This window comes from Oryza sativa, chromosome 6 (genome assembly GCF_034140825.1).
Source record: "Oryza sativa Japonica Group chromosome 6, ASM3414082v1".
Taxonomy (NCBI): domain Eukaryota; kingdom Viridiplantae; phylum Streptophyta; class Magnoliopsida; order Poales; family Poaceae; genus Oryza; species Oryza sativa.
In genome coordinates this window covers 27,796,081-27,823,124 of record NC_089040.1, presented here as the reverse complement: position 1 = coordinate 27,823,124, position 27,044 = coordinate 27,796,081, and the positions used below count along the sequence as shown (strand labels likewise).

General features: G+C 43.9%; 4 protein-coding genes and 1 long non-coding RNA gene across 5 annotated transcripts; 2 read left to right on the top strand and 3 right to left on the bottom strand.

Moving 5' to 3' along the window:
• Positions 1-342: 342 nt before the first annotated feature.
• Positions 343-1,438, top strand: LOC4341720 (fasciclin-like arabinogalactan protein 14). The gene has a single exon (XM_026026062.2). The coding sequence runs from the start codon at positions 354-356 to the stop codon at positions 1,221-1,223; it is 870 nt and encodes a 289-aa protein (XP_025881847.1). The 5' UTR covers positions 343-353; the 3' UTR covers positions 1,224-1,438.
• A 1,869-nt stretch (positions 1,439-3,307) lies between these two features.
• Positions 3,308-4,685, bottom strand: LOC4341719 (uncharacterized). Its single transcript, XM_015787930.3, has 2 exons — positions 4,505-4,685; positions 3,308-3,852 (listed from the first exon to the last, which is right to left on the bottom strand). The coding sequence occupies exons 1-2, from the start codon at positions 4,592-4,594 to the stop codon at positions 3,673-3,675; spliced, it is 270 nt and encodes an 89-aa protein (XP_015643416.1). The 5' UTR covers positions 4,595-4,685; the 3' UTR covers positions 3,308-3,672.
• Positions 4,686-9,068: 4,383 nt separating this feature from the next.
• On the top strand, positions 9,069-15,793 carry LOC4341718 (probable 4-coumarate--CoA ligase 4). The gene is made up of 6 exons (NM_001421674.1): positions 9,069-9,876; positions 10,444-10,797; positions 11,756-11,954; positions 14,758-14,971; positions 15,055-15,157; positions 15,391-15,793. Exons 1-6 carry the CDS (start codon positions 9,211-9,213, stop codon positions 15,532-15,534), a joined length of 1,680 nt encoding a protein of 559 aa, NP_001408603.1. The 5' UTR covers positions 9,069-9,210; the 3' UTR covers positions 15,535-15,793.
• LOC112939258 (uncharacterized) lies at positions 14,409-16,821 on the bottom strand. Its single transcript, XR_010741906.1, has 5 exons — positions 16,481-16,821; positions 16,205-16,313; positions 15,336-15,502; positions 14,908-15,113; positions 14,409-14,810 (listed from the first exon to the last, which is right to left on the bottom strand). It is a non-coding gene; the product is annotated as an uncharacterized lncRNA (long non-coding RNA).
• Positions 16,822-17,927: 1,106 nt separating this feature from the next.
• On the bottom strand, positions 17,928-21,809 carry LOC4341716 (CASP-like protein 2C1). Its single transcript, NM_001402921.1, has 3 exons — positions 21,542-21,809; positions 21,298-21,439; positions 17,928-18,600 (listed from the first exon to the last, which is right to left on the bottom strand). The coding sequence occupies exons 1-3, from the start codon at positions 21,724-21,726 to the stop codon at positions 18,343-18,345; spliced, it is 585 nt and encodes a 194-aa protein (NP_001389850.1). The 5' UTR covers positions 21,727-21,809; the 3' UTR covers positions 17,928-18,342.
• Between the last annotated feature and the right edge of the window lie 5,235 nt (positions 21,810-27,044).

Genomic DNA, 27,044 nt, shown 5'->3' with positions numbered 1-27,044 from the left:
CGTTCCTATAATGTATAGTGCACAAATGATATGCGTCTTGTTTATCTGGGCCGTACAACTCTGAACTATGAAGCGTAAAGCCCAATGGGCCAGATCAACGCGGCCCATTTACACTCCACTCTCCAATCGCCGTCCGTTCTACCAAGCCATCCTGGACCATTGGATACGCATCGGACGATCAGAGGTCAACATTTGATCTGGGAGAAGTGGTCAGCGCGCGACCGGATCTCTTTCGCGCCAAAAAAGGAACGCGACCAGCCTCTCACCCAACTGTTCAACCCCCTCCTCTCCTCTCCTCTTCTCCTATAAATTCCGCCGCACATCTGCCTCCTGTTCACGCGAACCCACCACCCATGGCGTCCAGGCTCTCCTTGCTCCTGCTCCTCGCCCTCGTCCTCCCGGCTTCCGGCGATGACGCCGCGGCGGCGGAGGCGGCGCCGCCGCCGGCGCCGGCGGGCGGCGCGTCGTTCAACGTGACGGAGATCCTCGGCCGGTTCCCGGAGTTCGGGCTGTTCAGCTACCTGATCAGCAAGACGCACGTCGACCGCGACATCAACAGCCGCAACACGGTGACCGTGCTGGTGCCGGACAACTCCGCCGTGGACTGGCTCCTCCGCCGCAGCGCCAGGCTGCCGCGGGCGGCGCTCGTCGAGCTCCTCTCCGTCCACGTCGTGCTCGACTACTTCGACGCCGCGAAGATCGCCGCGCTGCCGCCGGGGAAGCCCACCGTGTCCACCACCCTGTTCCAGACCACCGGGAACGCGCGCCGCCGCACCGGGTTCCTCGCCATCACCCCGACGGCCAAGGGCGGCGCCGTCTTCGCCTCCGCCGCGCCCGGCGCGCTGGTGAACGCCACGCTCAAGAGGGTGGTCGCCGCCGTGCCGTACAACATCTCCGTGCTCCAGATCAGCAACTTCGTCGTGCCGCCGGGCGTCCTCACGAGGCCACGGCCGGGGCCGGGGCCGCTGCCGCTGCCGTCCCCGCCGTTGCCGAGGATGAAGCCGATGGCGATCGCGCCGACCCCGGCGCCGGTGCCGGCCCCGACAAAGATGGTGCCGATCCCGCCGAGTTTGCCGCTGACGGATCCGGCCGATGAGGACGGCGACGAGGCGCCGGCCGCCGCGCCGGCGCCGTCGCATGGCAACGCGGTGAAGGTGATGAGTTGGTGGTCAGGCCTTGGCGTGCTCGTGGGGACGATGGCATGCGTGTTCGGTTATTTGTAGGTTAACTAATTAATCTGCTCTATTTTACCGGTTACGTTATATAATTAATCTACAGGTGCATCCTACGTTTTTAGCGCATATGATCGTAGTAGTTGAATTTGAAGAAACAGTTCTCTTTTTTTTTGTCCCATTTTTTGTTGTTGTGGAGTAGAGACTTGTAATCGCCGGAGAAAATAATTAGCAAAGCAAGAGTTAAATACTTGACGATGGTTCAACCTCTCCCTTGCATCTGAGATATGGAGAATGCATGAATGTAGGGGTGAAAACGGTCACGGAAATTCCCAAACAACTGGGCGCCTTTTCCGTATAAGGGGTATTGTTTTTGGCTATTTACAAATTTCGTTTTTTCTAATTTATTTCTGCATCGTATTAACGTCGACACTGAGTAGTTGAATGATGAATATGGTCAATTACCGGTTGATCTAGCATCGTTTCTGAAGAGATGCTACTAATTCCAACCGTTTTGACCCCTACCAGTTCCGATGGTTTCTGATCATTTATAGACGAAAGAAAAGTACATCTCTCTCCTATAATATAACAATACCTATTAAATACATCGTAATACGAAGCGAGTGCATGTTTTCCTTCGCACAAAGGCAATTATACATTATTAATAATTAAACAACATCTGAAGCAACTCAACATTAAAATTCACTCCATATAATCCAAATGGCAAGGACACCGGCATAGGAGGCACATAGCCTTACGTTGGCCTTGCGTTTGCTGAATCCATTCCTTCCTAGCCGCCTCGAGTCGCTCTTCCCGTTCCCTATTCCATTTCTCTTCCCGTTCCTCCATCCGCATATCGTGTAGTCCTTTGAGGCCGAACAGGGTGACGCCGAGGCCAATATTGCCGGCGATGACGTGCCAGATCGACCCGTAGTCTATCCTTCTCATCTCGGAAGAAGACGCCTTGCCGCCGCCGGACGACATCGCCGCCGACCGCCGCCCGTACCCCTGCGCCGTCGCCGCCGCTCGCCGCGCCGTTGACCGCACCACCGACTGCATTTTGTAACGGACGGTGATTAATTCTGGTGAATTAACTGGGGTTAATCGCGCGGATTGAATTCTCCGAAGGTAACTCTCTTGGATTGGATTGCGAGGTGATGGAGAAATATATAAAAGGGAAGACGAACGTCAGAGAGTGTATGTCCTATACGGTTTCGGATTTTCGCCAAAAAGAAAAGAAAAGATGTTTGATGCGTGAGCTGCTCTGACTCGGTTTGGTGCAGGCTTGAGTCAAGCTCGGCTGGTTTAGAGGTTGGAACCGAGTCCGAGCCTGCCATTGTTATTGTGCTCGCGAGCTTGTCGAGCCGAGCTCGAATAGCTCGGCAAGCCTTGGCTTTGCTCCGGGTTCTGGCCCGTTCAATTTTTCATGGAGTAAATTTCATACGACTTACAGATGCAATCAATATTTCATATCCAGTCCATAAATCCATGTTATAAATCCTGAATATCAACAGAATATTGCCCACCGAGTTTTCATTAAGACTAAATTCTCTACACTATATGGTTCAGACAACTATCCAATCTAATTCAAGCCAACAAAATCAGAGGGTTAAGAAGAAAAGAAAAGGTAAATTGGAACCATGCCATTATAATTTTACAAAGTTTGAGATATGCCATTGGTATCTCTATGACATGTAGAACTTACATGAGTCAATGACATGTGGGTCAGGATGGCATATCTCAAATTTTGCAAAATTATAATGGCATGGTTCCAATTTTCTCAAAAAGGAAAAAAAAGTGCTCTGTTAGCTACTCCCTCCATCCCCTAATATAAGGGATTTTGACATTTGCTTGTGCTCTTTGACTACTCATCTTATTCAAAAAAAAATTATGCAAATATAAAAAACGAAAAGTTGTGTTTAAAGTACTTCGGATAATAAAGTAAGTCAAAAAAAATAAATAATAATTTTAATTTTTTTGAATAGGACGAATGGTCAAACAATGCAATAAAATGTCAAAATCCCTTATATTAGGAGACGGAGGGAGTAGAAGATGAATCAAAATATTCAAGAACAAGTTGTATGCAAGGAGACAACAAAATGGGCCTCTCTTAATCACCTTAACTGGAAGGGAAGTTTTTAAGTTTCACTTCACCAATTCATAGTATGAACATATAGGATAATGTGCACGGTCACAGCTGTTCTTCCTAACATGTCCAGTAAATGAAAAAAGAACCACAAAAAGACATGATTTCCTGAAGTTCGCATACCAAGTCAGTAACATTCAATCTCACATGAATCGGGCAGCATTTAACACTTCACATATTTTAATCCATCAATTTGCACTACAGATTTCATTTTGCACCGAGGGGAAGAGCAGATCAAGCACCCGGATGGTCCTCCATGCATGGAAACAGAACATGTTCGAATCAGTGAAAGAAAGGTGATAACCATACATTTTCACCGTCGCAAGGGTAATCGAAGAACATTAGCAACCACCATCAAAGAGCTTCCCGTTCCTCAGCAAGAGCCTTTGCCCTCTGATCAAGTTCTCTATTAGCATTGCCAAGGATGATCAGGGCGCCACAGTTGTAGCCAATGAGGTAGCTCCAGAAGGACCTATCTTGCTGGTTCATCCCAGGAGAAAACAGCTTGACGGTCTCCACTGCCAGCCGCTCACGCTGAAAAAGTATAAAATGAACATGTAGGTCAGACATCCAAAGTATTGAAGTTAGTTCCAACCCAACGTACAATGCGTAAAACCATTGAAAGAAAATCATAGGGAATAGGTAAAACCCAATTGAAAAAAAGAACATGACACACCCCCTAACTAGCAAATTCAAAGCAGTTTCAATTTTTCTTGCAAACTGGGATGCCATTCTATCCCAATTTGCAAGAAAAAAAAATTTGTCAGGCTTATCTTAGGCTAGATCATCACGATAACTCTATCACACATTCACACCCTAGTAGCAGTTTACTCCAGGGAAAGACACTTTTATCACATCACAAGCCCTATCAAAAGAATTTGTCCTTCAGGCCAAAGCGCAAGTACTATTTACATTAGCAATATGACTTCACAAGATATCCACCCAAACAAAAACACATATTAAACTAGACTTGCCCAAGCGCACAATAGCATTAAAATTGTTACTACCTGTAGCATCGTCAGAACATGCAGGAAGCAAATCAACCGAACTATATTCCGAACCACCCAACTGGAAATCGAATCGTCGCCGAGAAATTCACTCTATTACTACTACTTAACAAGCATACTCAGATCAAGCACCAAACTGGACATCTGATCATCGGTAAGGGATGTTAGATGAGAGATACCACTTCAGACGGGGCCGAGGCCGGCGTGGGACCTCTCCAGAGGACTCGAGCGGCGGCGGCGATCCGCCCCACGCGGAACCACGCGCCCATGGCCGCCGACGGCGGAGCTCGCCCCCTCCGCCGGAGCCCGGAGCGGAGGGGAGAGAGGGGTGGGAGGAGGTGGAGACGGGAGGGGAGAAGCGGAGCGACTGAGGGATTCCTCCTACTAATGGGCCGGCCCACAAGTCCGCTTCCAAAGGCAGAGAATAGCCTGATGGGCCGCGAGTGTAGAGTTCAATGGGCCAAGTCAGCTCATAGGCAGCATTGCCGCCGCCGTGAGGAATAAGTTCACTGGAGGTCCCTCAACTTAACAGCGAGATTTTTTGAGGTCCCTTAACCACAAAACCAGAAATCTCCACCTCTAAACTATACAAAACCGTTCACTCAAGGTCCCTAAGCAGTATATATGGGTGGTTTCGCTGACGTGGCATCCTAGTCAGCAAATAAAATTTTAAAATGTACGTGGAGCCTACATGTCAGCTGCACATATTTTTTTTCTTCTCTTTTTCTTTTCCTTCTCTTCTCTTTTCTCTCCTCTCTCCTTTTCTTCAGCGAGGGAGGCGGCGGCAGGCGGAGCAGCGGAGGGCGAGCACGGCAGCGGAGTGGAGGCGGGCGCGAGCGCGGCCGCGCGGAGAGAAGCGGGCGGCGGTGCGCGTCACGTCGCTGGACGTGTCCATGAGCCGTCTCGCCGGCGAGCTCTCACCGGCTGTCGCCAACCTCAAGCAGCTCGAGCTACTCATCAACCTCACCTCCAACGCCTTCTCCGGGAGCATCCCCGATGGCCTCGGCTGGCTCCGGTGGATGTGGTATCTCAGCCTATGCGACAACGCGTTCGCCGGCGAGATACCTGACGCGCTTCGCAATTGCACCACCCTCGACGTCGCGTACCTCAACAACAACAACCTCGATCGTCGGCGGCGTTCCACGATGGCTCGACGCGTTGCCGAATCTCACGGTGCTCCGACTCAGCCACAACTCGCTCTCCGGCCACATCCCGCCATCGCTAGCGAACCTCACGAAGATCGTGCAGCTCGAGTTCGACCAGAACCTTCTGGAAAGTTCCATCCCCGACGGCTTGTCACGCCTCCTGGCGCTCCGCATGTTAGCCTTGTCGTAGAACAGCCTCATCGGAGAGATCCCGCCGAGTTTCTTCAACATGACGTCGTTGCGAGGCCTCGCACTCGCGAACAACGTGTTCCACAGCGAGCTCCCAGCCGATCGACGTGGGCGCGCACGGACCAGCACATTCCTCCCAAGTTCTAGACGCAGTTCAAACCATACAAGTGTAAAACTTCATCACCGAATTCGCATTTCTATCTACTCCACGATTCGAACATCAACTAGCGATAGCACTGTAGTCTGTACCACGAGTTCACGACCCAACACCTCCAGGCTCTATCCCTAACCCGAGTAACAACCAAAAGAACCCACCAAACCTGGACATCTCGAGCGATTCCCACACGGATCTATGAGGGCTAGCGAATCTATCGACACTACATAAATCAGAGTAAGTCCAAAGAAGCACCTTGCGGCGGAGGTGCTCCTTGGGGATGCCGGAGACCATGCTTATCTTGCCTGGCTTGATCTCGACGAGGGCGTCGGACGCTGCCACAGAGAGCATCCGCGCGGGCGCGGGAGACGATGAGAGGAGCCGTACGCCGACCGATGACGGCGGCACCTGGGAGTTCTTGGACAACCTAACCAACTGCAACGCCTTGGCTGAGATATTCCTCGACGGCAACATGTTCGTCGGCGTGATGTTGAGCTCCGTCGTGGTTCCATCCGCCATTGGCCGATTGGCGACCTCACGCAGCTACTCAAGCTCGACCTAAGTGGCAACTCGCAGCTCGCTCCGCGCCGCCCGCCGCCTGCCGCGCCCGCCTCCTCTCCTCCTCTCCCGCTTCTTCCCCACGCCCCGCCACGCCCGCACCCCCGCCGGTCGCCGCACCCGCATTTGCCCACCTCTCCGAAGAAGAGAAGAGAAAAGAGAATATGCAGCTGACATGTGGGCCCAAGTACTTTTTTTAAAAAAAATTGCTGACTAGAATGCCACATCAGTAAAACCGGGCAAAAATACTGCCGAGGGACCTCCGATGAACGGTTTTGTATAGTTTAGGGGTGAAGATTTATGGTTCTGTGGTTAAGGGGCCTTAAAAAATCTCGTTGTTAAATTAAGAGACCTCCGGTGAACTTATTCCCCGCCGTGAGGGCCTGCCGATCGCTGGGCTTTGCCGGAGGCTTCGTGATGGAATAAGTCCACTTTACGTCCTTCAGTTTTACGTCAAGTTCAAATCACTTCCCTGAACTGCAATACTAAAAATCTTTAACTCTCATATTGTAAAACCAGGTTAAATAAGACCCTGAGACAGTGTGGATGGTTGCTTTCGGCTTATATGGCATCCTAGTCATTAGAAGAAAATGATTAAAAAGAAATATGGGGCCCACATGTAAGCGGGTTGTCTCTCTCCTCTCCCTTTTCCTGAGCTTGCGCATTTTCATTCTCTCCGACGGCCCCTCCATCACACACTCACCGCGATTTGTCGTGGACATGGTAATGCAGATGCACACGAGGGAGCTCATGGTGTCTCCGTCGGGTCACGTAAGAGAGAGAGTGAAGGGCCTTGACATGTGGGTCCTGCATGGGTTCCACACTAACTTGTCTGGGTTGGTCGTAGTCAACTCGTTATGTCAGTCGAAACTAGGTACAATGCTACCTCTGGACCTAAGGTACTCCGATATTGCATGTTGAAGAACATGTTAGATCTGGTATTATGGTTCAAGGACGTCAGGAGAAGGGAGCAAAGTGAACTTATTCCTTTGGCAGTTGGGTGCGTTGGTCGGTTAGTGGAATGGTGGCCCAACGGCTTCGTTGCATTGCAGCCTGCAGCTGGTTTGCTGGAGTTGTGCCACCGAACCGGTCTACCATTTTCGGCTTTTTATCGATATAAAGCTTCAGCTCGCACCATTGAGATTCTTCTTGTTCATCCTAGACGGCGAAGTGTGCAGTCAATAGTACTGTCACAATGTCAACGAATCAGTCTCTGCCCCACGTTCACTGATTGGAGTAGGTGAATTTATCAATTTGGTAGGAAAACGATCATGGGGATAGGTGATCAGACATTTCGAACAACAGACGACCACCTGCCTGATTTTTGTTAACCAACCTACTCCTCCATTCCAAAATATAAGCGCATCATGATTCACAGTATTAAGAAATTTTTTATTCAATCCTAAATTCTTATATTCTGGGACGAAGGTAGTACTTCGTATTACCTTGTTAATTAATGTTTCATCTATACCACACATGATAATAAGATAATAAAAACCGAAATAACTAAAATACCCACGCTTTATTAAATCTTAATGTAATTATTTTTTACTTTATCTATCCTTAATGCATTTATTATTTTATTACACAAACTTCGATGCAATGATTTTTAAAAACAAACTTATTTTATGATGAACAAAAGAAGAAAAAGAATATTCTAGAGATGGAGATAGTACTAGAACCTAGATTTTTTTTTTAAAAAAAAAACCGCTGCGCGCTTGTTACTACTAGCTGCATATACATTCATCATATCCCGTCATTTGTCTCGCCGCACACGCTTTTTACGTGGACGTGGCCAAAGCCGAGCATACGCAGACGATGTTGGAGACGGAGGAATTCACGCGCGCCGACGAAACCGTCGTCGTCACGCTCGAAAGGCCAATCAATACCAAACCAAACCCCTGAATGAGAACTCCGATCCATCGACTCACTCAATCCAGTCGTCACCCCAGCTCACACGCACGACTCTACGCTATCCACATTAATTACGACCAGAAGCTATCAGTACTTGTCCAAGTAAAAAATAATAATAAGAGATTTTAGAGAAACGGGAAATTTCTCTAAAATATTATCTCTGTTCCATAATAATTATATTTTTAGGATTTGCATTTGTTTGAAAATAATTGTCACAATAGAATACTAATGGTCTTATTAATCACTTCTTATTTAAATTTCTCCCTATTTTACCCTCAATTACCCTTCCGTTTTTACTTATACACCATTTAATAAGGGACATTATAGTTTTTTTTTCTTAAACCTTAATATATGATAAACAACCTAGAAATACAATTTATATAGGACGAATGTAGTCATAATTATGTAAGAGCATGTCTAAAAATTAAGCATCATTTTTTGAAAACTACTCCGTAGTACTGTCTCCGTCTAAAAAAGAACTTAACTTAGTATTGGATTAGACGTTTTCTAGTTCAGCGTATCTGGATATACTCCTGTCTAGAAAATGTCCCATTTATTAGATTTTTTTTTAATGGAGGGAGTAAATACGAAGTGCAATGAAAATTGAAGACAACATAAACGCGCTGACGTGGCACTTCCCGTCGCAGTCAACCCACCGGTTCACTCCGTCTCCACTGCACGACCAAGTCTCACCAAACCCGACCCGCGCACCGCCACGTGGGCCCCACCTGTCATCCACACGGACCTGTCCCCCACCAACCCCTCGTCGCCGCCGCGGCGGTATATTAACAAACGCTTCGCCTGCCCCCAATTCCTCTCTCTTCCTCTCATCAGTCAAGAGCGGAAGAGCTCGACACATCTCTCCGATCCCCATTTCGCCTTCTGCTCCGGTGAGCTCCGATCTGACTGCGCGTGGGGGGAATCGATGGGGTCCATGGCGGCGGCGGCGGAGGCGGCGCAGGAGGAGGAGACGGTGGTGTTCCGGTCCAAGCTCCCCGACATCGAGATCCCCAGCCACCTCACCCTGCAGGCCTACTGCTTCGAGAAGCTTCCGGAGGTGGCCGCCCGCCCCTGCCTCATCGACGGGCAGACCGGGGCGGTGTACAGCTACGGCGAGGTGGAGGAGCTCTCCCGGCGCGCGGCGGCGGGGCTGCGGCGGCTCGGGGTGGGGAAGGGCGACGTGGTGATGAGCCTCCTCCGCAACTGCCCCGAGTTCGCCTTCACCTTCCTCGGCGCCGCCAGGCTGGGCGCGGCCACCACCACCGCCAACCCGTTCTACACCCCGCACGAGATCCACCGCCAGGCGTCGGCGGCGGGCGCCAGGGTGATCGTGACCGAGGCGTGCGCGGTGGAGAAGGTGCGCGGGTTCGCCGCCGACCGCGGCATCCCCGTGGTCGCCGTCGACGGGGACTTCGACGGCTGCGTCGGGTTCGGGGAGGCGATGCTGGACGCGTCCATCGAGCCGCTCGACGCCGACGAGGAGGTCCACCCCGACGACGTCGTCGCCCTCCCTTACTCCTCCGGCACCACCGGCTTGCCCAAGGGCGTCATGCTCACCCACCGCAGCCTCGTCACCAGCGTCGCGCAGCAGGTGAGCTCTAGCTGCTGCTTCGCCATTGTTAACCAATTTTTCTTCCGCGGCGTCGAATTTTCCGGGGATTTCTCTCACTTTCTGCGCTTCGGAGTGGCGTCTCCCCTTTCCAGCTTGGGATTTCCCCTTTTTTTTATCTCGTCTTTTTTGTCGGCGCCAAGCGAGTGATCATTCAATTCACTCCTCCTCATCAAACCCCCTGTCAGCCACATGGGTCCCACACATGGTCCCACCTGTCAGCCACATATCCCCAGCTGCGTCAAGATTCGTGCCGGTGACTGGATGGCGCTGTCCGTTAATACATGCATCGGAAAATGTTAAGAATATTTCGTTTCTTTTTTTTATTATTTTTTGAAAGAAATATAGTTATATTTGTAGTTTTTATGTGCTAAATTATTTTTTATCAAAACTCAAACAACCATCTTAATGCTTATTGGTGGTTACATGAGAGATAGTTAAATTCTTGCTTGATCTAAATGATAGTAAAATAATCTCTTTTTTTTTTCAACCTACTAGAGAGTAACTTACTAGTACTAATAATGTTGAAAATTGTGAAATTTGGTGCAGGTGGACGGGGAGAACCCGAACCTGTACTTCAGGAGGGAGGACGTGGTGCTGTGCTTGCTGCCGCTGTTCCACATCTACTCGCTCAACTCCGTGCTGCTGGCGGGGCTGCGAGCCGGGTCGGCGATCGTGATCATGCGCAAGTTCGACCTGGGCGCGCTGGTGGACCTGACGCGGAGGCACGGCGTCACCGTCGCGCCGTTCGTGCCGCCCATCGTGGTGGAGATCGCCAAGAGCCCCCGCGTCACCGCCGACGACCTCGCCTCCATCCGCATGGTTATGTCCGGCGCCGCCCCCATGGGGAAGGACCTCCAGGACGCCTTCATGGCCAAGATCCCCAACGCCGTCCTGGGACAGGTGATCCGCTCAAACTAATATGCCCTTCACACACTGATCCATTCAATTCCCTTCCCCAATTCCTAAATTATAGCGTATGCTTATTTGTCTCTCTTATTAACACACAAGAAATAATATGTGAGTAGAACTTTGATATACGTATCCTTAGTTACTCAAAACCAAGTAAACTATGATAAAAAAAACCCACAAAATTAACTTTAAAATTAAGTTTTTAAAATTTAAATTTTAACACATAAGTATAAGTATTGGCGAAAAGATAAGATTATATCTCATGCCGCTTTCAGTTGTGAATGCCATGCAAATATGCGATGCAATGCGCGTCGGCAGTACAGTACCTGTTGGTACAAGGCGATATATGGAATCTTGGATGGAATCCAGTGGTTGCTATACATGCTACTAGAGCTTAGGATTGCATATTATTGAGAGAAATTTTGATGAGCAGTAGGTGGGTGGTAGTGCGTCGAAGCTTTTGGCTCCTTTTGTGGCGCGAAAGGCAGAGGAGAATCGTTAGTGGCCGGCTGGTTACTTGGGGTGTGTGGTAAGGCGACGTCTCAACAGATTGGAAGCGAAATGGGCGACCCCCTTTACGCATCGAGGCCTGTAGGTGGGGTGTGTGTGTGTTCGCGTTCCACGGGCGCTCGATCGCCGGCCAGGACAAGTGTGGTGAAAGGTCGGAAGCACACGCCAACTCCATGATTTCGGTTGCTGTCTCCTTAAGAAAGCATTTCGGTTAACTACCTTTTGTTGAGATCTCTGGGTGGACAAGCCCCCACACCTGATGGCTGTGCTGTGCAGTGCGCCCCACCCGTTGTGTTCGTTTGTGTGTGATGTTTCACCTCACTGCAATGTTCACAATGCACCGTGGGTGACACTGACACTGATGTGAAATTTCTGATCCTTAAGTGACTGAATCGCTGAGAAATTCACTGCATTTCGTTTTTTTTTCTTTTTCTGACAGGGGTATGGGATGACTGAGGCTGGACCTGTGCTGGCCATGTGTCTGGCCTTCGCAAAGGAGCCATTCGAGGTCAAGTCCGGCTCGTGCGGGACAGTCGTCAGAAACGCGGAGCTGAAGATCGTTGACCCTGACACCGGCGCCACCCTTGGCCGGAACCAGTCCGGGGAGATTTGCATCCGGGGAGAACAAATCATGAAAGGTAGTATATCACTTTCTTTTTTTCCTCTTCATATAATCATTGGTATCATCTCGGCGAAATCAATCATTCATCATCTTCCCCGTGTTTATGGGCACGCTAGTGCGTGTACTACTACTTAATTCAGGGCCGTTGCTTTGGAGCGTCACTAGCCGTTAATTAAGTCAGTCACCTAAGAGTGTGGGTTTAGGTTTGTAGTGTTATGACCTGATGACATCATTATCACACCTTTTTTTTGGCTTAATTACTTATAGGATAGGAACGAGCAGGTACAATAGCAGACTATTAGCCAGCTATAAATATATTTTAATGAAATAAAAGATGAGAGAAGAGCAGCGGGCTATAGATCTGTAGCCAGCTGCAGCACAGATTCCAAGACGCAATGTGTGAATGACAGGTGGGACCATATATTAATAGTATAGTAAGCAATTATTGTATGAATTGGCTATTAGATTGGCTATAGATGAATTGGAGCTAGCAGTAGGCTATACTATTAAACTTGCTCTAATGCGATGAACCTTGTTCACTAGTCGTGACCAATAAAAATTTCTTTGCCTTTGCTTATAGGCCTAGGTAGCATCGAAATATCGTTTTCTTTATATAGTCTGGTTCCAATTCCATGATTCCATCACACAATTATTGGTCTCTTTTCTCCCAAATAACTGTTCATAGACATCGTTTAACTTCCTGGAATTGCATATTCTCCAGTACTTTGAGAATAGGAACGCCTTGTCATCAGTACATGTGTCCTTTTCTGTTGGAACTGTACTGTTACAGTGGCTCTACCTTAGTTTCTGTAGCAAAGAATAGACTAATCTAACGTTTCATGTAGTAGTTGCCACCAATTTTTTTTCTCCCTTTCGCAAAGCCGCCCTCTGTTGCTGTAGTTGAATGCAGTTTGGTTGCTCCTCCTCCTACATCCTAACTACTACCACGTATTCCCTTCCAAGACACGATTAGCAAGCGGGAGCTAGCAAAGCACATGGTTGTTGGTATCCAGCTGATATGCAGGCACGTTGGTAGCAAATCATCCTCAGTTCGCGGGACAGCTCTCATCATGCAGGCAACCACTACAATGTTCGCAAGTAGAAGCTGAATCAGCAAGGGAACTCTTAACCCTTTTGATGAGATTGAGATGGCAAGAAGCTACCGTTATCCTGCAACACATCTTGACCAATGCTATCACTATTACACCTAACTTGGAACCACATAGCAACCTTGTCTGGTTCTCACCTTCCTGAGCCTATCTCTTGATTGCTTGTGTGGAGAAAGGGTGAGCACCTATCCTGACCTGCTTATGTCATAGTCAAAGGTTGCTACCTGCTTGGACGTATGTATGCAAGGTGTAACAATATTATATGATTCTAATATGGTAGATCTAGTAATATACTAGTACTAGATTAAAAGGCAATTTGTGGCACATATCCATCCTTGGGTGCTGAAAAATTTCCTAGTTGCTATTTATATTTCTTTAGTAATCGAAAGCTGTACCTCTCAGCTGTTACCAATAGTGCGCCCTGCACAAACAAGTTTCTACTCTCCGATATATGGCAGTCAACCATGTTTACACTTTACAGTGCTAGGAGTAGAAATACTAGACAAATAAAAACTTCAAGTGTCACCATACTAAACTGAACTCTGGCACACGATCCAAATTTTGGATCAGAAAGCTACTCTTATCTGTGATTTCGGATCTTTGTGGGGGGAGTAAGTTCAGATCTCTGATTGCGTGCAACCATATTCAATAGGAATTCCAGAAGTGCGACCATGAGTTAACAGAGAATCGAGGTTGGCATATTCTAGATGGTCCATCCATCCTTCATAGCTTGCATTTATTGATTAATCACACATTCAAGCTGCCCATGTGAGAGCATTTTCCAAAGGGATCTACGAAAGTCTCAGCTTACACTAGTACTCCAATCCAGAACACTGTATTTCCATGTAGTCCTCAAACTCCTCATTAGCTTAAGTTGGATGTACCATTATTTTCTATTTGGAAAAAAACGATTAACACAACAAAAGGAAAAGGAAAAACTTTTCATTTTTGACAAGTTTAATTGATACGGAGTACAACACTATCAGTTTTTTAGAGCCACTATGCAACTGGACACTAATTATTTTTCCGTTAGCGAATTGTGTTCCTCCGCGTCAGCGGTATGCATTGAATCTATATCATGGCTACAGGCTGTTCTATACTCACTACCCATGTGCACTTTACCACTTGGGTAGGAATCTCCACAGTTATCATTTCTGTTCATTTATTTCAACATCTCTTCTTTGCACATTGAAATGGCTCCCTTTTGTCCTTTCAATGGAGGAAGTGCTGGTTTGTCCTTCAAATTTTTTTGGAAAAGATATCTGTCCTATTTCAAAGCTATAAATAATCTACATTACGATTATGAATAGACTAGTATAGCGAAGCACTAGGAGATGAATACTATGGTGCTTTCGGCGCCAGCTGTCTGAATGTGACCTGAGGAGAGATATTTCTAAGAATTATCCAACAATTCATGGCAAGATAAATGCCCGGAAATAGTTCATGGTGGTTAGTCTAGTTTGCGACCTTATCAACAGGTTAGCATATGGCTATCAAATTTTAAACCTGAAGTTGACCATCGCTAACACACAGTAGTGTTTCCATCGAAAAATTTATCTACTTAGACTCTTTTTTTTTTATCTTACTGAAAACTGTAATGGAGACTGCACTGGTATATGCTCTGGCTTATACGAGTGAACAAGTGCACATGAATGTCTGAAACTCTGAATGCAGCCATTTCATGCCAGTGATCGTGCCTGTGATTTGCAGGTTATCTGAATGACCCGGAGTCCACGAAGAACACCATCGACAAGGGCGGTTGGCTGCACACAGGAGACATTGGTTATGTTGACGACGACGACGAGATTTTCATTGTTGACCGGCTCAAGGAAATAATAAAATACAAGGGGTTCCAAGTACCTCCTGCGGAACTTGAAGCTCTTCTCATCACACACCCTGATATCAAGGATGCTGCCGTTGTACCGTAAGTTGATCCATGCTTAGATGAACAGAAGGTCAGCATGTTCCATCACATCAGAGGACTAAATTCTTATTGAATTCTTGCAGGATGATAGACGAAATTGCGGGTGAAGTGCCGGTTGCATTCATTGTACGGATTGAAGGATCTGCAATCAGCGAGAATGAGATCAAGCAATTTGTGGCAAAGGAGGTAATGCTTAGTTTATCAATCTCTCCATCTACCGCTTTATGGTTCACATACAAGTAATCACTAGTCTATAGAAGCCATCATATATTCATTTATGCTTAGAAAACAGTACTCTCTAACAAGTTAAAGCTAAATCATACATCATGCAGAAGCATAGAAATAATTGGATTGGTCCATATACCAATGTTTCACCGTTATAAGCATCATAATCCAGATTGTTTTGAACAACATCACAGGTTGTTTTCTACAAGAGGCTCAACAAAGTTTTCTTCGCGGATTCAATTCCGAAGAGTCCTTCTGGCAAGATTCTCAGGAAGGACCTCAGAGCAAAGCTTGCAGCCGGCATCCCTACCAATGATAATACACAGTTGAAAAGCTAAATCTGATAATATTTTTTCCTCTTTATACACCAGTTTCAAAAATCATGTAATATTCTTTATGAAATGGCAGAAATACGTATAGAAGGGCCATATGGTTCAATTCTTTTAGATGGCTAAGTTATACTTTGTTTGTATGCCCGTTATGTGTACCGTGTCATGTATAGATACCTTTTTTTTTTCTTTTTGAATTTTGACAACAAGGCTGATTATAATGTATACCACGTTTCAATTAAAATATTCTCTTCATTTGTAATTCAAATTGCACGTGTTCTTACTGCTTACTGGAACCTGGACATTATGTGAGAACTAAAATGTTCTGACTTATGACAGAAATTAGACTTGTTTGGACTGTTAGTGTTGAATGAGATCATATTTTGCTTGCCTTCGTGCAGGAATTTTTATCATCAAATACAAGTGCACTAAAGACTTGATAAGTTTTCATGCACATACCAATCATGCTAACCAAAAGGGATGAATTTTAAAAGAACAGCATGGTTAAAACAGGAAAAGGAACAGCATACCCAACACCCTGTTTGATGAAGCAGCCACCTCAGAAAGTAGCATCAGAAAGCAGAGCATCAAGAAACAAATTTACATATTGCATCATTGTGATTGCGATATCATAGTTTCACTAGGACAAATGAGATGCTAGACAAGTTGGGAGTACTACCTGAACTGCACTCCACCAATTGATGGAATGGACTGAAAAAATGGATCAATCCCAGCAGAGCAACATACGCACTAAGATCCAACTAATACGTGCAGCTACCCTTCAAATCCTGCATAAACAACCTTCTCAAAATGTTCAGAGAAACGCAAACGCATAGAGAAACACATGCAGCGATCCATGAATGCAGCACTGACCAAACAAAATGGGGGGAAAAGGAAAACAGCTGCTCTCTGAAGTTTCTGAACCTATGAAGAGCAGCAGCTAAGAACACACCACCTTTGACATAGTCATAGCCACCGATGCAGAGCCCATGGCGCCGGGGAGGACATGGCGCGCGCGTCCGTGGCGACCATTCTTAGTGCCGAGCTGCCGGGGGATCAACGCGCCAGCGGAACCATGGCGGACTCTCCGAGCGAGCGGCCGCCGTAGCCGCCGCCGTTCTCCAATCTCCGCCATCCCCGACTACCTAACCTCCCCGGCACGGTGCCGGATCGACGAATTTCCCGGATCCCTCGGCTCGCCGGAGCTCCGCCGCCGCCCGGGGGGGGGGGGGTGGGGAGTCGGAGATAAGGAGGGGAACACGAAAAAAAAACACGAGAGAAGGTCGGGAAAATCACAGCCGCACGCTTGTCTATCCAACGGTTAATAGAGAGCAAATGCTGGAGTTTTACAAATAGCACCCTGTTTTCTTGGTAGCGATCCAAACATTTTTCAAATAACACCCTGTGTTGTTCTTCTTGGTCGCTGCCATTCGTTCTCCTGGTTGGTTGGGAACTCATTCCCTCCGAGCAATCCATTAGCGCAGTATTAACTATTTTTTTAAAAAATAGATTAATATGATGTTTTTAAAAAACTTTTTATATAGAAACCTGTGACGCGGTTTTAAAAGCGTGCGCGCGAAAAAAGATAAGGTGAGTTAGGAGGCAAAAGCTAGCTCGCACGTATGCGCTGCCAACGCGCACGCAGCGGGATTTTTTCTCGGTGAGACGTACTAACTGATCCTGTTAATTAGAGATAATAACGACAATTAATGTTAGATTTTTTGTGAATAGCTTTTGTTTAACAGATTGAAAAGATTGAAAAGAAATTTATACATGGAGTCAAATTTTGAAAACTTTTAACCCAGATTTGAAAAATTTTAACTCAAAATTTGAAATTTTTGAAGTCAAATTATAAAAACTTTTATCTTTTCATCTTAAATTTGAAAAACTTTCAATCCAGAATTGAAAAATTTCAACTCAAATTTGAAAACTTTCAATTCAGAATTTGAAAACTTTCAACTCAGAATTTGAAAACTTTCAACTCAAATTTAAAAACTTCCAACTCAGATTTGAAAACTTCCAACTCAGATTTAAAAACTTTCAACTCGAGATTTCAAAACTTCCAACTCGAGATTTGAAAATTTTCAAATCAAAACATTTGAAAACACGTGTGTTGAAGATTAAAAAAATAATCAGAAAAAACGTAAAAGGGAAAAGAAAAAAAAAGAAAAATCACCAACAAAGAAAAAGAAAAAAAATCGCTCAGGAGGGTGAGGGGGGGGGGGGGGCGCAGTTGGCGCGTGCGCGCCCATTAGCCACCCCGGAGTTGGGAACTATTGGTACGGAACTCAGCGTGATTCCAACAAAAAGAGAAAAAAATCAAATAGCCCCCAGTTTTGGACGGCTGCTGATGGGCTCATGTCAAAAACAATTCACGACGACAGCATCACGAGGCACCGAAGCAAATTAAATCAACCATTTCTTTACCTCTGGTGGTAACTGAACTGAACTTAGTTCTGTTATCCACAACAATTTCAGTGTGTAACATTATCACTTCTGCACTGAAACATGCCACAAAGGTTGGTCCTTAATTACCTTACAACCATCTTCTCTACTATTGTTCTTATGAGAGAGAGAGGAAGCAAAGCACATTACCTATGGATACACTTTTTTGAGAGAGAGGTACAAGAACATATACCTTCTGTGGAGTATATACTACATGTGGATAAGTATTACTCCTAAATGCACTCTAACAAAAGTTAAGAAAAATAAAAGGTAGGTATGCTTTACTTGGGTCTATAGTTGGGCTTAATTTTTCTATGCAGCCCAATATAAGAGTACAAACGAAGGCCTAGGGAGAGGGGCGGTGGACAATGTCTATCCCACGAAGGAAGACGGCGGAGGTGAAAGCATGGAGGGATAGAGGCGGAAGAGGTTGCGGGCGGAGACGACGGAGAGGAGGGCAGTACCGACGGCAGCGAGCATGGCACACACAAGGCTACCAGCAACCTGCTCGCAGAAGCGGGTGTAGATGTTGCAAAGCTTAGTCCACTGCAACGCGTGCGTGCCATATAGTGCCACCACGCATGCCTGAGCCGCTGCCACCGTCGTCGCGAATGTTATGTATGCACAACCCTGCCGTCACAATAGAAGCTTCAGGATAATAAGGCAAAAAAATTCTACCTCTATTTAGAATAAACATTTCCTAACCAATTAGTATTTTACACTAAAAGTAGCACTCTCTTATACTATTTCCTCCGTTTAAGGTTATAAGACTTTCTAGCATTGCCCACATTCATATAGATGTTAATGAATCTAGACACAATATAAGACTTTCTAGCATTGCCCACATTCATATAGATGTTAATGAATCTAAACACATATGTGTATAGATTCATTAACATCTATATGAATGTGGGCAATGCTAGAAAGTCTTATAACCTTAAACGGAGGTAGTAGCAATGTAGTACGGTTTCATATGCGTTACAGACAAATTTATCTAGCTTCAAATTTGTATAATTAGATACATAATCGAAAGTACTTTACTTTTTTTTTTCACATCGCTTGAAAAATGACTGTCCAAATTTCATCGATTTTTACTCAAAACTGACAATTATTCAAAAACGGATGAAGTATTAATTCTCTAGGCCATATATTAGGGACATAATAGTGAAATATCCAGGAACGCTAGAACAGTGTTATATACTCCTACCTGATTAATTTTCCTCTTGCTTATGACTGTAGCTGTGTTTGTTAGCATTATGCAGGGCCAAAGGGACAGGGCCAGGGCTCTTGTTGCCCAGCAAAGCTGACCATCTCAAGGTGTTGTTCTATAGTTTCCCTTGAGCAATCAATGTTCTCTGTCCTACAAACGACTATTATCAAGAGATGCAACATTGAAGAGTTGGTGATGATCAGTACACCACCGCCTCTTTAATAACCAAAAAAAAAAGAATATGGGTTTCCATTTAATGATGCAAAAAACAAAATTAGAATATGGGTTTCCATTTAGTTGTTGCAGAGATCACTAGTGAAGCAAAGTGTGTTTCTTTTTTATCAACTTTTACTCTGACCTCTTTGGTAGAAATGATTTTTAGAACTTTCTGAACTGAAATCCTCAACAAAAAGAAACATTTTCCTTTGTATTTTCTCTTCTTATTACGCCGTGTTTAGTTCCCAAATAATTCTTCAAACTTCCAACTTTTCCATCACATCAAAACTTTTCTACACACACAAACTTACAACTTTTCCGTCACGTCTTTTCAATTTCAACCAAACTTTCAATTTTGGCGTGAACTAAACACACAGCTTTAGTAAGAGTCGCAATAGCAAGACTTTCATGGAATTGGTAGAAACTCCTAGACCATACTAATTTCTAAAGTGGCTTTTTAATGCATTGATGGAAGCATATAATTCCATCTTTCACACGGAACAACCATCATTGATCATGATTTTGATGTGCATAAATGAAAGCACCGATGCAGTTGCAACTAACGCTCTTTCCATTTTTCTGCTCAGCTCAGTTGCTCAGTGCATGACATATATTTAGCACTAATTGACAGAGATTGTACCACCTCCATGTAATTAATTGAGACTAATATAAAGCTTCCATTATCTAAAAGTATTTAGCACGATTTTTTTTTAAAAAGAGAGTTTTTAGCTGTAGCGAATTGCAGTAGCATATCACTGTACTGCACTTGTATAATTACTAGTAGTCTCTATCTGAACAGCTAGTGTACTTACTGTACTATTTTTGTAGCAACAGCTAGTGTACTTGACACTCCTAGTACAATTACGGTACTGCTACGCTACCGTGTGCTATAAGGCAAAGGTTAACCAAATTTTAAAAGGTATTACGGTACTAGTACTATGTTTTTAATTATGATAGTAGAATGACATGATAGCTAAGTATCACCGGCCTATTATTATTCTAGAGTGGTTGATCTCTAGCAGTTAATGAGCTGTTTTTGTTACTTAATCATCTTAATGAAATGCGGTCCTCCTGTGTGATCTCGAAAAAAAAACTCAATAATGTAGTATTATCTAGCTAGATGCAAGTTGCTAACAGCATTTGAGAGGATGTTCATTGATATCCAAGGTAGGAAAGTGAGATCACTTGGTGGGAGGTGTTTGGGCATGTTTGGTTCACTCCTCCATATTGCCACACTTTTTTTTAAATTAATAGTATGGCTAACAACAATTTATTCATCACATCTTAAACAAGATATATCAAATAAATAAGTATATAACAAAACAGTAAAACAAAAGGACAAAACCACAGCTACAACAGTGAACAAAACACTCATCTAAACAACCGTCGTGCTTAACATCTAGCGTGGCAAAGTTCGAGAACCAACCAGACACTCACTAATAGCCTCATTTTTACGCTTATACTACTTATACTTATCAGTTAAAATTTAAATTTTCGATTTTAAATTTGGAGTTGATTTTGAGGTTTTTTCATCGAAGTTTATTTTTCAGTTTTTGCTTTTATATCACTAAGAACACGTACATAAAACTTTTATTTACAAATTATTTTTCGTTTACAAATATGCCGTTTCACCAATTTCGCTTACTCCTCCAATTAGCGAAACGATGGGTCCGTAAGATCTCTCGAGCTTAACCTGTTGAGTCCTCATGTATTATACATGACTTCCTCCTTAGCGTCCTTTATTTTGTTCTTTTAAATCGATGGTCATTTTCAACCAATACCAAGCTAGAATAAAACATGCAAACATCTTAATACTACAAAATAGCAACCTCATCTTATTCCGAGGAGAGAGATGTCGAGTGCTAAGCTAATTAAGAGAGGTTAATTAACTAATTAATTACCTTGTCGAGGAGGAAGCAAAGCCAGGCTATGGCCCTGCGATGCCGGCAGGGCTTGCCGTCGGCGAAGCGGCTGAGGTAGAAGCATCTTAGCAGCTGCAGCAGGTGGTAGCCGGCCGCCGCCGCCGCCGCCATCGCCAACACCCTGCACACGCACACCGGCCGGCGCCGCTCACGATCACCATGGCTGATCGCTTGATGAGATGGAGCAATACACGTACACACGCAGTAGCTCACTCTTACGTACCAGAGGGCCTGGACGTCCTTGACGGTGGCCTTCTTCCTGATGAACAGCACCGTCTCCGTCTGCGTGTTGAGCCCCACCAGCAGCGCCGCCGCCGCCGCCAGCAGCGCGCACGCGCCCCGGAGAAGCCCCTCCGTCTTCGCCTCCGCCGCCCTCGCCGCCGCCGCCGCCTCCATGTACGAACTCATCTTCGTTCTGTCGTCCTCGTCGCCGCCTCGCTCAGATCGAGATCGAGAGCGAGGCGGAACGAGGAGGGCGGGGGGTTTTTATAAGCGTGTCGGCTGCGCGGCGTGGTTGAGCATGTAGTTTGGAGTGTACGTGGTCACTTACTACACGCGTAGCTGTAGCAGCAGCTGCGCGAGCGTGACGGGAGGAGGAGGACGTGAGTGGGGGATAGCGAGGTCGGGGTCCGACCGGGCCGTGCGGTTAATGCCATCGTCCAAACGGACGTGACAAGTCAACCGATCGGCCTACATATGCCGGAATGTCCACCAAGAGTAGTACTACTCCGTTTACTGCCAAACAGTAGCGGCCTCGGGTAAAAATGTTGTTTTTGACATGTTTCAACTTAGATTTTTATTAAAAAAATGAATATCACTAGTTTGTTCTTCTGAAAATATTAAGTTTTTTAGAAACACGGTAGTATAAACGCACACACAGTTACTCCTATAAACGCATACACACACACCCTATCTTTATGGGTACCTCCAAAAGACTATACCGGTATATTTTAATATTGACGAAGTCAGTGTAAACACCTCACTGTCGATAGTTATGTCACCTGCCATTAAAAGAATACCTAGTCGTAAATACGAGCATCCGTGTCAACTCTAGTACTTAAATTGGATGGGCTGATTCCACCACAAAGAACATAATTAAATAGTTGAACTACACTCACTTTGTGAAAATATTATATACAAATTAAGGGCAAGAAACTAAAAATTACTCCCTCTTACATGTTTCAGCAGCATGTACATTTAAAAATGGAAAACGTCTAGTAAAAAAATAATATATGTATATGATAAGATATTGGTCACACTCCCAATGATGTACTTCATTTGTCTCAAAATATGTAATCTAATACAAAATAGATACCACCCAATACTACAAATATGGACACATCTCCTATTGTCTATCTATATACATAGCACTGGATGGTGTCTAATCTAATATAGTTGTTTATGTATTTAGGATGGATTGATTACTATATATCAAATATTCATGGTCTGAGGAAGTAATAGTATTTTTTTTTAGATTTTTAGGAAGTAATAGTATTTTTTTAGGTTTTTAGATTGGATATTTGGAAATCATGCATATAGATTGGCCTCGAAATTGCTTTTCATGATATCTTTCAAATGCTTTACAGTAGACATAGAAAGTAGCAGTAGTTGTCAAAGTTGTATTTTGTAAACTGTGTCGATGCCCAAAATGATGTTTTTATTGTGACCAGGGAGAGTATACAATGTAACTTGACTATGTATGAAAAATAAGAGATAAAGTGATCTAATTTTGCCTCATAGTTATCTAGAAGAAAACAACAAAAATGCTCTGTTCCATGACATTTTTGCAAAATCAGTTGTACTTGCAGTCAGGAAACGGTACGTACAGGGTATAAAGTGTAGCAGAAGCCTTCAACTGCCAGGAAACAAAAGTTAGTGCACAGGGTACAGCTAAACTGTTCAAATTCAGCAAGTCCTTCATGGCGTCGCCGTTTGTACAGGATGATTCGCTGTCAGGTGAGAGAAGCTACCATGGCCCTGTTTAATTCCAAAACAAAAAATTTCACGCTGTCACATTGATTGTTTGGACACATATATGAAATATTAAATGTATGAAAAAAAACTAATTACACAGATTATGTGTAAATTGCGAGACGAATCTTTTAAGTCTAATTGCGCCATGATTTGATAACGTGATGCTACAGAAAATATTTGGTAATGACAGATTAATTATGCTTAATAAATTCGTCTCGTAGTTTCCTTGTGAAGTCTATAATTTGTTTTGTTATTAAACTACATTTAATACTTCAAATGTGTGTCCGTATATCTGATATGACAATCAAACCTAAAAATTTTCCCCAACTAAATAAGACCTATCTCTCCCGTTCTTGGCACCATAATAATGCAGTCACTTCACCTTAGGGCCGGTTTAGTTCGCGAAAAGAAAATTTTTGGATGTCACGTCAGATGTTTGACCGTATATCGGAAGAGATTTTTGGACACAAATGATAAAAACTAATTTCATAACTCGCATGGAAACCACGAGACGAATCTTTTAAGCCTAATTAATCCGCCGTTAGCACATGTGGGTTACTGTAGCACTTATGACTAATCATGCACTAATTAGACTTAAAAGATTCGTCTCGTGATTTCCCCCCTAACTGTGTAATTAGTTTTTTAATCTATATTTAATGCTCTATGCACGTGTCCAACGATTCGATGGGATGTTTTTGGGAAAAAAATTTGGGAAACTAAATCAGTCCTCATTATTCTGTCAATTTCTCAAAAGTAATTAGGTACCATACGTGTATGTACGTCTGTATGGCCAATTGATCACAATAATGGAGGTCACAAAGATTTCTGTACTCATCTTTGTACATTGTGTTTCAGTCACTATGTACTGGTTGAATACTTGAATATTGATTGAGCATATGGAGATTTGACTCGATCCTTCCATAATTTAGATGCAGTAAAAAAATGAATTTAACTTTGTGTTCATGTGTTATATTACATCAAGCTCTTAAGGAAAAGACAAAGAACCTCAAGTCTTCACCTCACAATAACAGCTAGCATTATAGGTTGTGAATGATTACTAATTAATCTTGTCATATTCATTGCTCAGGGTGTGTACCAAAAGAAATAGTGTGGAGTCTGAAGAGTTGGGTGTGTGTTTCTGTTTACAAACACTGTTAGCAAAACCATCGAAATAGCATTTGATTGGTGTGTATTTTGCTTTCAGAAAGCTAGATTCTACAGTTTTTAACAAAGGGTATAAACTGACATCTCCGTCGTGTTACTGTTTTTGTTTTTGTCTACTTTCTTGTCTTTAAAAAAAATGCTGTGCTTGAAATGGGGATTTCATTTTTATCTTTTAAGGGAGAGTGATTCACGGTGTTTCAAATAGTGGGCTCAAATATTTAGCGGTAGGTTCTCTCAAACATCTAATAGCAGGTTAAATGAAGCAGGTTAAATGAAGTTATAGCGGTTACATGAGGTTATACGAGAGCAAAAGTTAGACTACCCCCTCCGGTTCCATTTTAATTGACGTTTTAGACAATGACACGGGATAACTGCAGGCTATAGCGAAAGATTTATAACTTGTGATCCAACGTACGCGGGATCATGATAGCCACAATCTTGGTTAATTAAGTTCCAAGTTGACCCACATTGATTGAGGATAACTGAAGATTAATTAACTGAAACTGACTCTACCAGATGCAACAAGAACCATCTCTCTCTTTCCATCAATTCTCCAACAGTCGGTCAAGATTCTGCCCATATTACCAAAGCATATTTTATAATAACACGATGACAATCGAGCTGAAATGTATAAGTAGATTATCCTGTCCCTGACAGCTCAACGAGATAGCTCTGCTCCGATCGATCCAAGTTAAAGCACGTAGCTATATAGTTAGTTGGCAAGTGAAGAAGAAGAAGCTTAACTGCAAATTCCTACACGCCAGGACGACGGACGTACGCACACGATGGGAACTCGTATGAAAGCTTTGGCATCGAAGCTAAGCTGAAGCTCGCCGATGGAGGATTGGGGATGAACTGGGGACAGACATGTCATCTTCAGGCTCTTCATTTCCAAGCTCTGGAATCAGTGATTAGGTGGTGATGGCCATGGTGGCCATTGAATGCGAGGAGGAGGAGGAGGTCGTCTGGGATCAACAGAGAGGTCGCCGTCGTGCATCTATGGCGGCACATGCGGTCAGTGGACGGTGATCTCTGCTCGATCGCCGTCGTCAGTTACTCTCAGTTTTCGTCGTTATGGGGAGGTGTAATTAACGTGTGTAAGTGAGCACTGTAGTGCTGCGTGATCTCGAGGAGGTTCTTCGTGGCACTGTTGCCGATTTGTGACTTCCTAAAATATACAATCTGTTTGATTGGATACTCCATTTTCATTAAACTAAACTAGAGCTCTGTTTGAAAAGTTATTTTGAAAGCTATTTTTAGCATAAGGAAATAGCTCTCCAATAAAATAGCACTAAGTTGTTTGGATACAATTGTTATTTTAAAAGCTATTTAGCCTTTAATGTACCTTCCCATGGAGAGACATAGAGAGAAAAGCCACTTTTTCAGTTGGTCCCACCCGAAATAGCACTAATGAGCACTTCTTGGGTGGGATAGTTTTTTGGGTGGGTTGTTTTCAAATAGCCCTCAAATAGCTCACCCTTTTAAATCTTTTTAGGCTATTTGGACTATTTCAGAGAGGGCTAAAAAATATCCCTTTAATCCAAACAGGACCCAAGAAGATTAATAGACTTATATACACGGACACCTTAGTTAAAGTGTATATATTTAGTTTAGTTGGCTTTTACTTGAAACTAGGGAGGTGGCCCGCGCGTATGCGCTGGCACTTGTATTATTGAAAGGTAAGATTTTTACTGTTTGTTCAAAAATTTTGTCTGATAGATTAAGGGAAAAGTAAAGTTAAGATACTGTTATTTTATAATAATTTAAGAGTTCTATTTTCTTAAGGTATCTTAAAAATCCATTCACAAACTAAACTTTTGAGTAGGAGATGGATTAAGTACTTACGACTTTTGAATCATGTTCTTTTTTCTCGAGTAAATAATAAACTATTGCTTATAGTATGGCTACAAATGAAAATGTGAGAGCGAGATACTTAAAATTTTTGTGATTAAATCGTCTCATGAAGGTGCATGATACAATAAAAAAGGGAGGAAAACGTATACATGGAGAAAAAGAAGAAAGGGAAAAATGGAAAAAAGGAGGGGAAGCGTAGGTACCTACGTACGTAGGTGCGTACCGAAGGTGGAGAGGTGGAACCTCGTAGTATTTAGTTTGTTCTAAGATTAATTTAATCTAATGGTTTATAATATTGGACCCATCGATTTAAGTGAAAATAAAGTAATAGATACTTTGCTTTTTTCTTAGAATTTCTAATATTTTCTCTAATGTATTAGAGCACCACGTGGCAGCTTGAGGGCATTTTAAGAAATTTTAATGGACTTACCACATGTAATTATAATATTAACCATGTCATATATATGTATGTGATATATGTTAATATTCATTCTAGCATCGTCCATGTTTATATACAGACCTATTTACAATTGTTTATAGTAGCTCTTACGGATTCATCTTACGACTTTTATTATGTGTTGATCACCAATTTACTAATCACCATAACTCGCATGAAAAAATTATGTACTACTTAGGGTTTAGGGTTTAGGACAAATGAAATTGATGAATTATCTGATTTATGTGATAGCTATTTGAGATTATAAACGAATGAGTTAACTTCTAAAAAGTTAAAA